This window comes from Ostrea edulis, chromosome 1 (assembly GCF_947568905.1).
Source record: "Ostrea edulis chromosome 1, xbOstEdul1.1, whole genome shotgun sequence".
Classification (NCBI taxonomy): Eukaryota; Metazoa; Mollusca; class Bivalvia; order Ostreida; family Ostreidae; genus Ostrea; species Ostrea edulis.
The window spans coordinates 101772885-101785383 of record NC_079164.1 but is presented as its reverse complement, the minus strand read 5'-3'; the positions used below and the strand labels follow the sequence as shown (position 1 = coordinate 101785383).

At 35.5% G+C, this 12499-nt stretch overlaps 1 protein-coding gene across 1 annotated transcript in view; it reads left to right on the top strand.

Annotated features, from left to right (window-relative positions):
• The window catches only part of LOC125664807 (uncharacterized), a 59323-nt gene that overhangs the window by 20930 nt on the left and 25894 nt on the right, over positions 1-12499 (top strand). Inside the window, exons 7-14 of the mRNA XM_056145329.1 lie at positions 1598-1660; positions 4077-4148; positions 5846-5882; positions 6113-6164; positions 6249-6309; positions 7668-7754; positions 8585-8680; positions 10081-10179. Coding sequence (XP_056001304.1) covers positions 1598-1660; positions 4077-4148; positions 5846-5882; positions 6113-6164; positions 6249-6309; positions 7668-7754; positions 8585-8680; positions 10081-10179 — 567 coding nt within the window. The remainder of the gene's footprint in view (positions 1-1597; positions 1661-4076; positions 4149-5845; positions 5883-6112; positions 6165-6248; positions 6310-7667; positions 7755-8584; positions 8681-10080; positions 10180-12499) is intronic.

Below are 12499 nucleotides of genomic sequence, written 5' to 3'. Positions count from 1 at the left end.
AACGTTCGAAACGATTACATAAATCGAAAGAAAGATAAGATTGGCAGGGAATCGACACATTTTGGAGAAATCATCGCCGCAAAAAATAGTGGTATGATTACAAGTTTACTATCGTTCCAACAACAGCGTGTCACTTAGCTTGATTGGAACGTGCACATTTAAAAGTAAAAATCTTCATTGTACTTTTACACCATTATGTAACGATGTCTAAATCATATCTCTTGATATATGCTATATATAAGGTGCTAAACAAAAAGGTCTTTGTTAAATCCAAAAAATGTTTTTGATACTGTGAACCAACTGTTATTCACGTGATAGAAATTTTCGTGAGGTTTGCGAAAACCTTGTCCTCGTGAATTGAACCAGTCACTTAGGACTATATATAACGTCTCTCGAATTTCTTCAAAATGATCTTATCGCAAAAATTAGTCGCCGTGAATAAGTTTATTACAGGTAAATCGCGAAATGAAGTGGTGAATAAAAGTTGGTTTTCAGTCATTTGAGTCGATGAATTTCACGACTTGTATTCACAGGCACCTGATGAAGTATGGATATTACCCCCCCCCCCCCTTTTGATAACTTTTTTTGTGGCAATAATTTCTCTGAAATGTGTGAATTCCCTGTCTATCTCATTCCTCTTTCGATTTACGTAATCGTTTCACGCTTTTTGTAAGCTTTAGAGATTGGCCTTCTACCGGTATAATAAAAATAATAAAGAGATAATTAATTCAATTGTGGATATGTTGAATTGAAGATATCTTTAATTATATAGTTCCTCTCTCTCTAAAAGAATTATTGCTCTCTTAAAATGAATTAAAAATATCATTAATTCAATTGAAGAGAGCAATAATTGAATTAATGTGCGCATTAAATAAGTTATTACTCTCATCAAATGAATTAATGCGCACAATAATTCAGAATTGAAGATATCATTAATCATTTGAAGAGATCTTTAATTAAATTGTTGCACGCATCAAATGAATTGATCATATCTTAAAATAATTGGAGAATCAGATCTGAGTATAGCGATAAGAATGACTAGAACTTGGGGAAACAAGTACAGTGTAGTAAATAACACAAAGCATTTTCATGCATAAAAAGTCTCAAGATACCCCCCCCCCCTAAAATGTTATGTACACAAGCAAAAGGTGTAAATGGGGTGGGGGTGGAGATTGTGAAAAGTAGCCAAAAGATCAAGTGCTTTCACAAATTCCTGGATCCGCCTATGTCAAGATACCAAGAAAAAGTTGTCTCTTTGGGACAAGAAACTGAGATACTTCTATAATCATTGAAAAATTCAAAGACATCGTTTTTATTATGTTTGGTATCAAGCAAACAACCATATCATAACCACTTCAGAGGAAAATATTTCTATTTAAATAGATATAATTATAATATAAAAAAAATTATCAGGCTGAATTTCTCAAATGATGGGTGACCCAGCCTTTTAATCTTTTTTGCTTCGACAAGTGGCTGTTTTCACATAGTTAGGAAAAACAAAAGAAAAAGCGCCAGAAAATCATTCCAAGGATTCCTGAAACGCTTTAGATCCACCACTTGAATTTTTAGAAGAGCTCTCTCATAAAGGAGGTAAAACTACTGCTTCACACAAACTGTCATGGACGCCACGAAGGAGGACGATGCCGAGCTCGATACTTTGGTAACTTTTTCTTTTGTCTAAAGGCAGATACGATGTAAAATGTTGCTTTTTATAATTTTTACAAAGAATCAATTACATCCTGAACACTTCTTTTTGTGTTATGTAGTGTTAATATAAGTAGGAGATAAACATTGTTGAAAAGTTTCTTTCAAATAGTCACTGACTGTTCGGTTCTATCGTACACTGTACAGCATTTGTTTATCTTTCTTGATCTGAATCATGAATTACGTAAGGGAATTAGGACTAGCAGGTCAATTTTTTCTGTAACAACGTTTTATGTTCAACTTGAGGCTGATAAACTTTAGCTACGCCCCCTTTACCCTAAAGTCGCCATGGTCGCCTTTAGCCTAGTCCTGAAAATCAAGTAGTTTTCAATAAAAATACAGTTGTGATAAGCAAACAAGATTCCTCCCAGTTACATTATGAAAAATGGGAGGATTCTAGATTTAACAGGCTGGGAACACTTCCCCTATAGCGAGATATTCTCGCTAAAACGCGATTATCCCTCTTTATAGAGAAATAAACATTACCATAAACAGGTGTGTTGGCGTCTTTATTGAAGATAATGGCAAATCCTGTGCAACGCTGAATAAGTGCGACACACACTCAACATGATGCAATTTTTTTCTATGAAATTGACAACATATATAGTCAAGAAATTTCATATCAAAGTTGCTGCGTAGGAGGGAAGCAGTCTGAAATCCAATGCATGTCATGAGTGTTTTTGTTTAGATTAATATATTTGCAGAAGTATCAGACATTTTAGCACTTTTTCTTCTTTTCACATGAAACATGAAGAGATATATTCCACAGGTGTTTTTCTCGGTTGTACGGGATATGTTTACTCTCGCTAGAGAGGGATAATTGCGTTTTAGCGAGAATATCTCGCTATAGGGGAAGTGTTCCCAACCTGTTTAATGATAACATAATCATCTAGCACACAACAAGGGAATTAACTAGATGAAGTATGTTTCAATTGTGGAGGTCAGACAGGTTCAGTCGCTAATTGCCAGATCTATAGCTTCAGTAGTTGGTAATGCACCTGACTATAGGTTCAGGGGGCCCAGGTTTGAATACCGGTCATGTCTGTTGCATTTCCCCCCTTCCTGTTACATTTGGTTCTGTAGAGCAGCTCCTGAAACCTCAGGTGAAATTGCCTGCCAGGGGATGAAGGTCCTGAATGGGTTGATGTCTTGACTCTTGAAGTAATCTCGGTTGAGGTTCGGCTCGGCTGAATATTTGGACTGACGCCTTCACCGAATCTCGGAGCAGTCCATTATAATTTATGTCTGGAAATTTACTTTCAGCTTCGGCCACTTCTAGCAATTAAAGTGCACTTAGGTGACACTGCTGTTCGCATCAAATAAGTGATTTGACTGTTAAACTAACTCTCTATCACTATCAATGCTGTATTACTTACCATTTAGGTATAAAAATCCCAAAATTAAAACAGGCACTACATTTTCCGTTCAAATGAAGATTTCCATGTCACAATATTTTATCTCCTGGAATTGAAGAGTTCTTATAGTCTGCTTAATCTAGTTACCGATTCATCATATCTCTACATACCTACTTGCATTTTGCTAATTCAAAAAACAAACTATAGGAACTCTTCAATTTTGGGAGATAAAATATTGCACCATAGAAGTCTTCATTTGAACGGAAAAATTAGTGATGGTTTATTTTATGGAATTTACATATTTAGACGGTAAGTAAAACAGCATTAATAGTGATAGGGAGTTAGTTTAACAGTCAAATCACTTTAATATTTGAAGCGAACAGCAGTGTCACCTAAGTGCACATTAATTGCTAGAACTGACTGAAACCGAGATTAGTCTTGAAGGTGTGAAGACATTTAAGGATTGCCATCAGCCAGATAACTCAGTTGGTAGAGTACCTGACTGGAGTTCCACAGGGAGGTTTAAATACTGGTCTAATCAGTGTGATTTCTAACTTCATTTGGAGCCATAGACCAGTCCTTGAACAGTTAGTTTTTTAAAATACAGTACAAAATCCTTTGATAATGTGGCAGTCAGCTAGGTTTGATTGCAGTTGATCGGACAGTTTTACAACTCCTGACAAGAGATTCAGGGTGCCTGTACATGTATTTGAATCCAGGTCTGGCCAGCAGCATTTTCTCCATTCCTTTTACATACATGTACACTGATATATATATATACTATCATGTATATATATATATATATATAAAAGCACTGAAAAGGCCACGACACTGTTTTTGTGCTTTTATATATATATATATATATATATATATATATATATATATATATATATGAAGAAAAAAAGAAAAGAAGTTTGATGATAGCTATTGTTATTTGTACATGCTTGATTTGAACATATTTTATTGTCTAGATGTAATAACAAAAGGATTGAGCACAATACATTTTGTGATTTGTAGAGACAAGAACTAGATTGGCTTCTGAGGGACCAAGTCCACAAGGTTCTGGAGGAAATTAACAGCATTCTGTGGGTAAGATGCATGCAGTGATAAACTTTCTAAGATTTTCAAAGATAAAATAAATCACAAATGTTGATATTGTCCATCAAGCCAGTGTTTATAACCCCATAATTGGGGGGACAGTATGTAAAAATTTGAGTCATAATGTTATTGCTAAGCATTTTCATGTTGGTCAGGGAGCAGAGCAGACACAAAGATCACTTTGGACTATCTGTTAAAAATAATGCAATCAATACAAGTTCAAGTTCATTGATTTTCTTGGACACATTCACCAGGGAATAGAAATGCCAGGAAAGACCTGTATTCAATATTTTCAAAGAATTAAAATCATTCTTAGTGGATTCAAAGAAATATATTTTTTGCAGTCCTTTTGCTGGTAACGATAAATATTAGAAGATCTTTGAATTGTTTATTTTCACTAAATTGTTTATATATTTTCTTGTATTTATAAATGTAATTAGTTGTAGTTATCATTGTGTACTTATGTATCATTCATTACCTCTAATTGATGTTGTGGTGGTACACACTTCATGCTTGGTTTAATGGTTTCGCTGTAGCTATCGTATATCGGCTTGCTGTTCCAGTCTTATTCATTTTGTAAATCAAATCTCAGAAAAATTCTACTGTGCTATTTAATATGTTTTCTAGAAATTTATGAAGTTAAAAGTTGTCAAGTTTTGCAAGATTTTGAAGTAACTGTTTTTAAATATTTCATGGTTTGACACATAACTTTATGGAGGTCATTGTCTTTAGGACTACTCAAATTTCAACTGTTCCTGCCAGAAATGTACTCATCCATGTGTCACAGGTCCAAAAACTCTAAGGTGGTTTCCTCCCTCCTCCAACTTTTGGAAATATTAGATGCTCTCAGAGTGCATTCTCACATGATGATTTGCATAATTACCTTGATGTTCAGAATACATTAATTCAAGAAAAACAATGTGACCTTCACCTTACTCTTTCTATTTTAAATCTTTGCAGGTTAAGGGTTTTCAGTCAACTCCACTCCGTGGGGAGCAAAATGAACCAAAGGCCCTTTGCTTGTTAAGATATGGGTTGCCAGTGTATAAAAGCAATTTTTAATATCTCATAAACTGCGAGCAAAAATTGGACAATTGACCAACATTCTATTAGAAGAAAACATTTGAACTCCTAAATTCTGTAATATTTTGCTAGTCCATCATACTATCCAGAGTTTATAATCATCTAGTCGACATTGTACTAACCTTGTATGTGTGCTACTGGACTAATGTTTGTGTTGAACATAGTACAGGTATATACTTTACTTTCTGTTATTTAATTACTTTATTTCTGTTGATATTACAGTGTATCTGATGTTTTTATTATCATTGTAAAATTGTACAATTGTTTTCTTTACTGCTTTTGCTGTATGGTATATATAATAAGTATTGTTGTTTGTTGTTATAGTCTAGAATTATTTAGGAAAACTTGAGATACATTTACATCAGAATTTACAAATGATGGGGGGGGGGGGGGGGGGGGTTAATTTATTTGATTGAAAACTTGACAACTGAATGGGTTGAATTAAATGAAAAGAAGTTTTATATAATTATTGCATTTAAAATATTGACAGGTGTTTTGAAGTAAGGCAATTCCTAATGCATGTTATTTATAAAGAAACCATATAGATGTGTTCAATTAGCTAATATATATACATTTCACATTTACCAATTTTTTGTCAATTCTAGGAGTGCTCTAGGCGTTTCCCAACACGGCCAGGATATGGTAAGGCTTGTTTCTATACAGGACATTAAGTGTTCACTCTGACTTTCGTGTTACTGCATTATTCCCCTTGTTTTCAACATAATTCCCCTTTATCCCATTTTCCTCTCTAATAGTATGCATTTTGAACAGTTGTAAGAAGAATATGTAATTAGAATTTTGATTGGGGACAAAAAGTGGGGGTGCCGTATCAAAATGGCTACACTTTTTAATCCCAAATTTGTATTTTTCAGATGAGAGCAAATGTATGGTGACCCCTCAGAGGCTGCTTCTGACTTGTGCAAAGTGAGTACATCTTAATCAGCTCCCTGTTATAGATTTAATACTGACACTGGATACTGTAGTTACAATCTCTGCTTTTATTTACAGTGGCACTAACGGATCTGTAAAGTGTGTTGTAACATTAGAAGGGGACAGGATCTCAGGAGGGGTCAGTCATTTCATCTTCATATAGAACAAGATTGTGGTTTTTATTACCAATTTGATTCAATGTAAAATAGAGCTGCCAGATTAATTTTTAGTGATGGAGCTTGACGCTGGTCCTGTAGTCTGAGATTACTTAAAATACCTTTTTACTAGATCATTGCAAACTCTTGGCTGTCCACTGGACTGTTACCGGTTATAGAATGTAATATCGGTTTTCATTGGACTACTTATAAAAAGATTATAGAATGTAATATCGGTTTTCATTGGACTATTAAAGATTATAGAATGTAATATCAGTTTTCATTGGACTATTAAAGAATATAGAATGTAATATCGGTTTTCATTGAACTATTAAAGATTATAGAATGTAATATCTGTTTTCATTGGACTATTAAAGATTATAGATTGTAATATCGGTTTTCATTGGACTATTAAAGATTATAGAATGTAATATCTGTTTTCATTGAACTATTAAAGATTATAGAATTTAATATCTGGTTATTTAAAACAAAAAATTAGTTCTCACAATTAAACTTTTTAAAGTTTAATTGTGAGAACTAATTTTTTTAAGATGCTGTAAATGTACATTAATTATTACTTAATGAACCTCTTTCTGATATAAAGTCCCCGTTCACATAAAATACGCAAAATTTCATACCAGCAGAATTAAAGCATTATAAGCTATTTTCATGTAAGCCATAAGCAACTCAGAGTAATTTTGTACCCATGGACCAAACCAAAAATGGTAATCCGCGAAGTTATGACTCTTTGAAATTCAATATTTCTACAGTGTACAAGACTCTTAATTCTCGAAAGTTATGTCTCCTGAATAAATGCGTCATCATATCCTCACGAAAATAAGGTCTCACAAAATAAAGGTGATCCACAGTATATGCATATAAGAATTCACATCGAAACAGAATGAAGAAGGAACTGACTTTTTGCGTCATTATAATTGATGTCTGATGACTGTATTTGTAGGACAGCAGGACTTTTTGTGTCATTAACTGATGACTGTATTTGTAGGGTAGCAGGACTTTTTGTGTCATTAATTGATGTCTGATGACTGTATTTGAAGGACAGCAGGACTTTTTGTGTCATTAACTGATGACTGTATCTGTAGGGTAACAGGACTTTTTGTGTCATTAATTGATGTCTGATGACTGTATTTGAAGGACAGCAGGACTTTTTGTGTCATTAACTGATGACTGTATTTGTAGGGTAACAGGACTTTTTGTGTCATTAATTGATGACTGTATTTGTAGGACAGCAGGACTTTTTGTGTCATTAACTGATGACTGTATTTGTAGGGTAGCAGGACTTTTTGTGTCATTAATTGATGTCTGATGACTGTATTTGTAGGACATCAGCTTTAAACACAAACAGGGTAAAGACAACCATAGCTACAAAACGACGATAAACCCAGAGGTCTCGTGGAAATTACAACAGGTAAAACAATCGTAGTTATAGAACAACGATAAACCCAGAGGTCTCGTAGAAATTACAACAGGTAAAAGAATCGTAGTTATAGAACAACGATAAACCCAGAGGTCTCGTGGAAATTACAACAGGTAAAAGAATCGTAGTTATAGAACGATGATAAACCCAGAGATCTCATGGTTACAACAGGTAAAAGAATCGTAGTTATAGAACAACGATTAACATAGATGATCAAAGGTAAGGGCATTAAGTAATTCCAGCAGTCTATAAACAGCTGACACAGCATTCTATAAACAGCTGACACAGCATTCTATAAACAGCTGACACAGCATTCTAAAGGATGGCTTCTAAACAGCTGACACAGCATTCTATAAACAGCTGACACAGCATTCCATAAACAGCTGACACAGCATTCTATAAACAGCTGACACAGCATTCCAAAGGATGACTTATAAACAGCTGACACAGCATTCTAAAGGATGGCTTATAAACAGCTGACACAGCATTCTAAAGGATGGCTTATAAACAGCTGACACAGCATTCTAAAGGATGGCTTATAAACAGCTGACACAGCATTCCATAAACAGCTGACACAGCATTCTATAAACAGCTGACACAGCATTCCAAAGGATGACTTATAAAAAGCTGACACAGCATTCTACAGAACGAGATATATGTATTGCTATGTAAATTTATTCTACACATGACAAGTATTTTGAAATGCACTGATCCTTTTCAAAAAAGCTTCATATTTTTCTTCTTTTTGAAGATTTGCTATTTGCTATTTGTAGGCCTTATGAGTCAGGGAATATTAAGGTTTAGGATGCTTTATTTGACAGATCCAAGATGCCACAAATTTTTTGTACAGTGCCATGAACACAATAGAGGAACAAGAAGAAAGAGACCGTTACACATCAGCCAAACAGGTCATTCTGGTGAGTACATTACAACAGACGGGTCATTCTGGTGAGTACATTACAACAGACAGGTCATTCTGGTGAGTACATTACAACAGACAGGTCATTCTGGTGAGTACATTACAACAGACAGGTCATTCTGGTGAGTACATTACAACAGACAGGTCATTCTGGTGAGTACATTACAACAGACGGGGGGATGTGGTGTTCAGACATGTTCGATCGTGTTAGTCAGATAGCTCAGTTGGTAGAGCACCTGACTAGAGATTCAGGGGGCCTGGGTTCGAATCCTGGTCTGGTATGTTGCATTTTCTTCTCCCATCTTGTTACAATGTCATCATATGATAGTGTTTTTATTTTTAGCTTCATGCACAGCCCAAAGAAAGTTTTCTAACTCAGATCGTTGCCTGTTTGTGATGTAAAAGCTAAACTTTGACAAGAAATATAAATGTTGCCTTCACAAACCATGTATACACTATTAGGTTTCTCTGTTTCAGTGAAATCATATCTTTGATCTTCAGAATTGTGCTTAAGGAGGTACTCTACATCGTCATAATGGCTGACAATCGTTGACAATCTCTTAACACTAATAGTAATCCATATTCCTCCATAATCTTACTCAATGTTTTTAATCTCATTTCTACTTCTAGTAATTATTCGAACTTTTGTTTCTGAACAAAGGGCCTTTTTCATATTAAAAGCCATGACAGAAGTGAACATTGCAACAAAGACAAGTTATTATTTCTGATCACATTAACTACATCATTATAATGTGAAATTGTATACATATACGTGCAAAGATTGCCATTATCTACGGAGTACTAGCAGGGACAATCAACCATTCAAAAATCTGTTATGTCCACTAGTGCTGTGCACTGATCAGCAAAGATGTTGACCTCATTAAAGATGGAATTTCATCATATACTGAATCTTGTTATCAGTGAAATCCCAATAACCATGAATTTTTGTCTGTTACCCCCCCCCCCACCACCATAATGCGGAAGGGGTCGGGGTCATAGAAATACCTGTGTCCGTGTGTCTGTTTGTCCGTCCCACTTCACTTTGTGGACGCAACTCCTTGGAAACTGCTCAACGTATTTCATATTTTGTAGGATTGTTAGTCACCATGTGTAGTTGATCGTATCACACCGCCATTTTGATTCGACAGTTTTTACAGGAGTTATGGGACTTTTGTGCTTCAACTTTTTTTGCGGCGGTGGGGGACATCGCTATGTGTAGCAATCATGTCATAATGGAAACATTAAAGAAACAATATGAGACTAAGAAATCATCTCTTTATAAGTGATAAATTGTGCTATCTGAGCTCATTATACCTGAAGTCCATTGTAGTTAAGAAAAGTCTGATGAAGGGGAGACATTTTATGTTTATTTTTGTTTATACGATTGACTTGTTACAGCTCCTGGACAAAGTTATAGACAGCTTGAACCAGGGAAGATCTGCCTTAGCATTTCCTAAAAGGAAGTCCTTGGAGGAACTGTTGTATAACAGAAATATGGTAAATGCAACCACAAATACATCAGACAACCACAAATACATCAGACAACCACAAATACACTACATCAGACAACCACAAATACACTACCTCAGACAACCACAAATACATCAGACAACCACAAATACACTACATCAGACAACCACAAATACATCAGACAACCACAAATACACTACCTCAGACAACCACAAATACACTACCTCAGACAACCACAAATACACTACCTCAAGACAACCATAAATACACTACATCAGACAACCACAAATACACTACATCAGACAACCTCAAATACACTACATCAGACAACCACAAATACACTACCTAAGACAACCACAAATACACTACATCAGACAACCACAAATACACTACATCAGACAACCACAAATACACTACATCAGACAACCACAAATACACTACCTCAGACAACCACAAATACACTACATCAGACAACCACAAATACACTACATCAGACAACCACAAATACACTACCTCAAGACAACCACAAATACACTACCTCAAGACAACCACAAATACACTACCTCAGACAACCACAAATACACTACATCAGACAACCACAAATACACTACCTCAGACAACCACAAATACACTACATCAGACAACCACAAATACACTACCTCAGACAACCACAAATACACTACCTCAGACAACCACAAATACACTACATCAGACAACCACAAATACACTACCTCAGACAACCACAAATACACTACATCAGACAACCACAAATACACTACCTCAGACAACCACAAATACACTACCTCAGACAACCACAAATACACTACCTCAGACAACCACAAATACACTACCTCAGACAACCACAAATACACTACCTCAGGCAACCACAAATACACTACATCAGACAACCACAAATACACTACATCAGACAACCACAAATACACTACCTCAGACAACCACAAATACACTACATCAGACAACCACAAATACACTACATCAGACAACCACAAATACACTACCTCAGACAACCACAAATACACTACATCAGACAACCACAAATACACTACCTCAGACAACCACAAATACACTACCTCAGACAACCACAAATACACTACCTCAAGACAACCATAAATACACTACCTCAGACAACCACAAATACACTACATCAGACAACCACAAATACACTACCTCAGACAACCACAAATACACTACATCAGACAACCACAAATACACTACCTCAGACAACCACAAATACACTACATCAGACAACCACAAATACATCAGACAACCACAAATACACTACCTCAGACAACCACAAATACACTACCTCAGACAACCATAAATACACTACATCAGACAACCACAAATACACTACCTCAGACAACCACAAATACACTACATCAGACAACCACAAATACACTACCTCAGACAACCACAAATACACTACCTCAGACAACCATAAATACACTACCTCAGACCATCACAAATACATTACATTAAAGTCGACCACTACGTCAAAATGGTCAGGATTATTAGATTGATTTATGAAACGATGATAGAACTTGATGCCTGTGAATGAAACCAGTGATAGTCTTCATGTAATTTCATCCTGATGCAAGTTTAACTTCGTCATCCATGCTATCTTTTTAGCAAACCCTTCGCCCGTCTGTGCCAAATGATGTAGCTTTAAGTTTTTATGTCCATGCTTCCAAGTTAATCCTTTCTGTTTATCATCTGGGGAACAATGCATCTACACACCAGCTGGAAATCAATTCACGAAATCAGGTATATATACATATAGTGAATCTGTACAAAGCTTGATTGTTAAACTACTGATTGATTAATTGATTGTATTTTGCTTAACGTCCCTCTCGAGAATTTTTCACTCATATGGAGACGTCTTAAACTACTTAGATTTGGCAAAATTCAATATTATGCTGTGCACACACAGTTTATTAATTAATGCTTATCATTAAACATTTAATCACTAACTTCGAACCGCAGTTTTTTATGCACTTGTCATAAGATGGTGGCATATTGTGTTGCCCCTTTCTATCTGTCCTTTTGTCCTAGTTTTGGGACATTTTAGCTCACCTGAGCTGTAAGCCTGTGATTGTAAAGTTTTCATAATCCATCTGTCGGTCGCCTGTAATCTTTTCACATTTCAGCTTCTCAAAAACCACTTGCTCAATTTCAACCAAACTTGGTTGAAATCAAGGGATTCAAGATTATTCAAAGGACTAACCTAAAGAGGACTCTGATTAGCCTAATCAAATTGTGACCTCTTTGTTGCAGATTTTGAGCAGAATTTTGTTTTGTAGTTGTGTATTCAGAGCTACAGTTACAA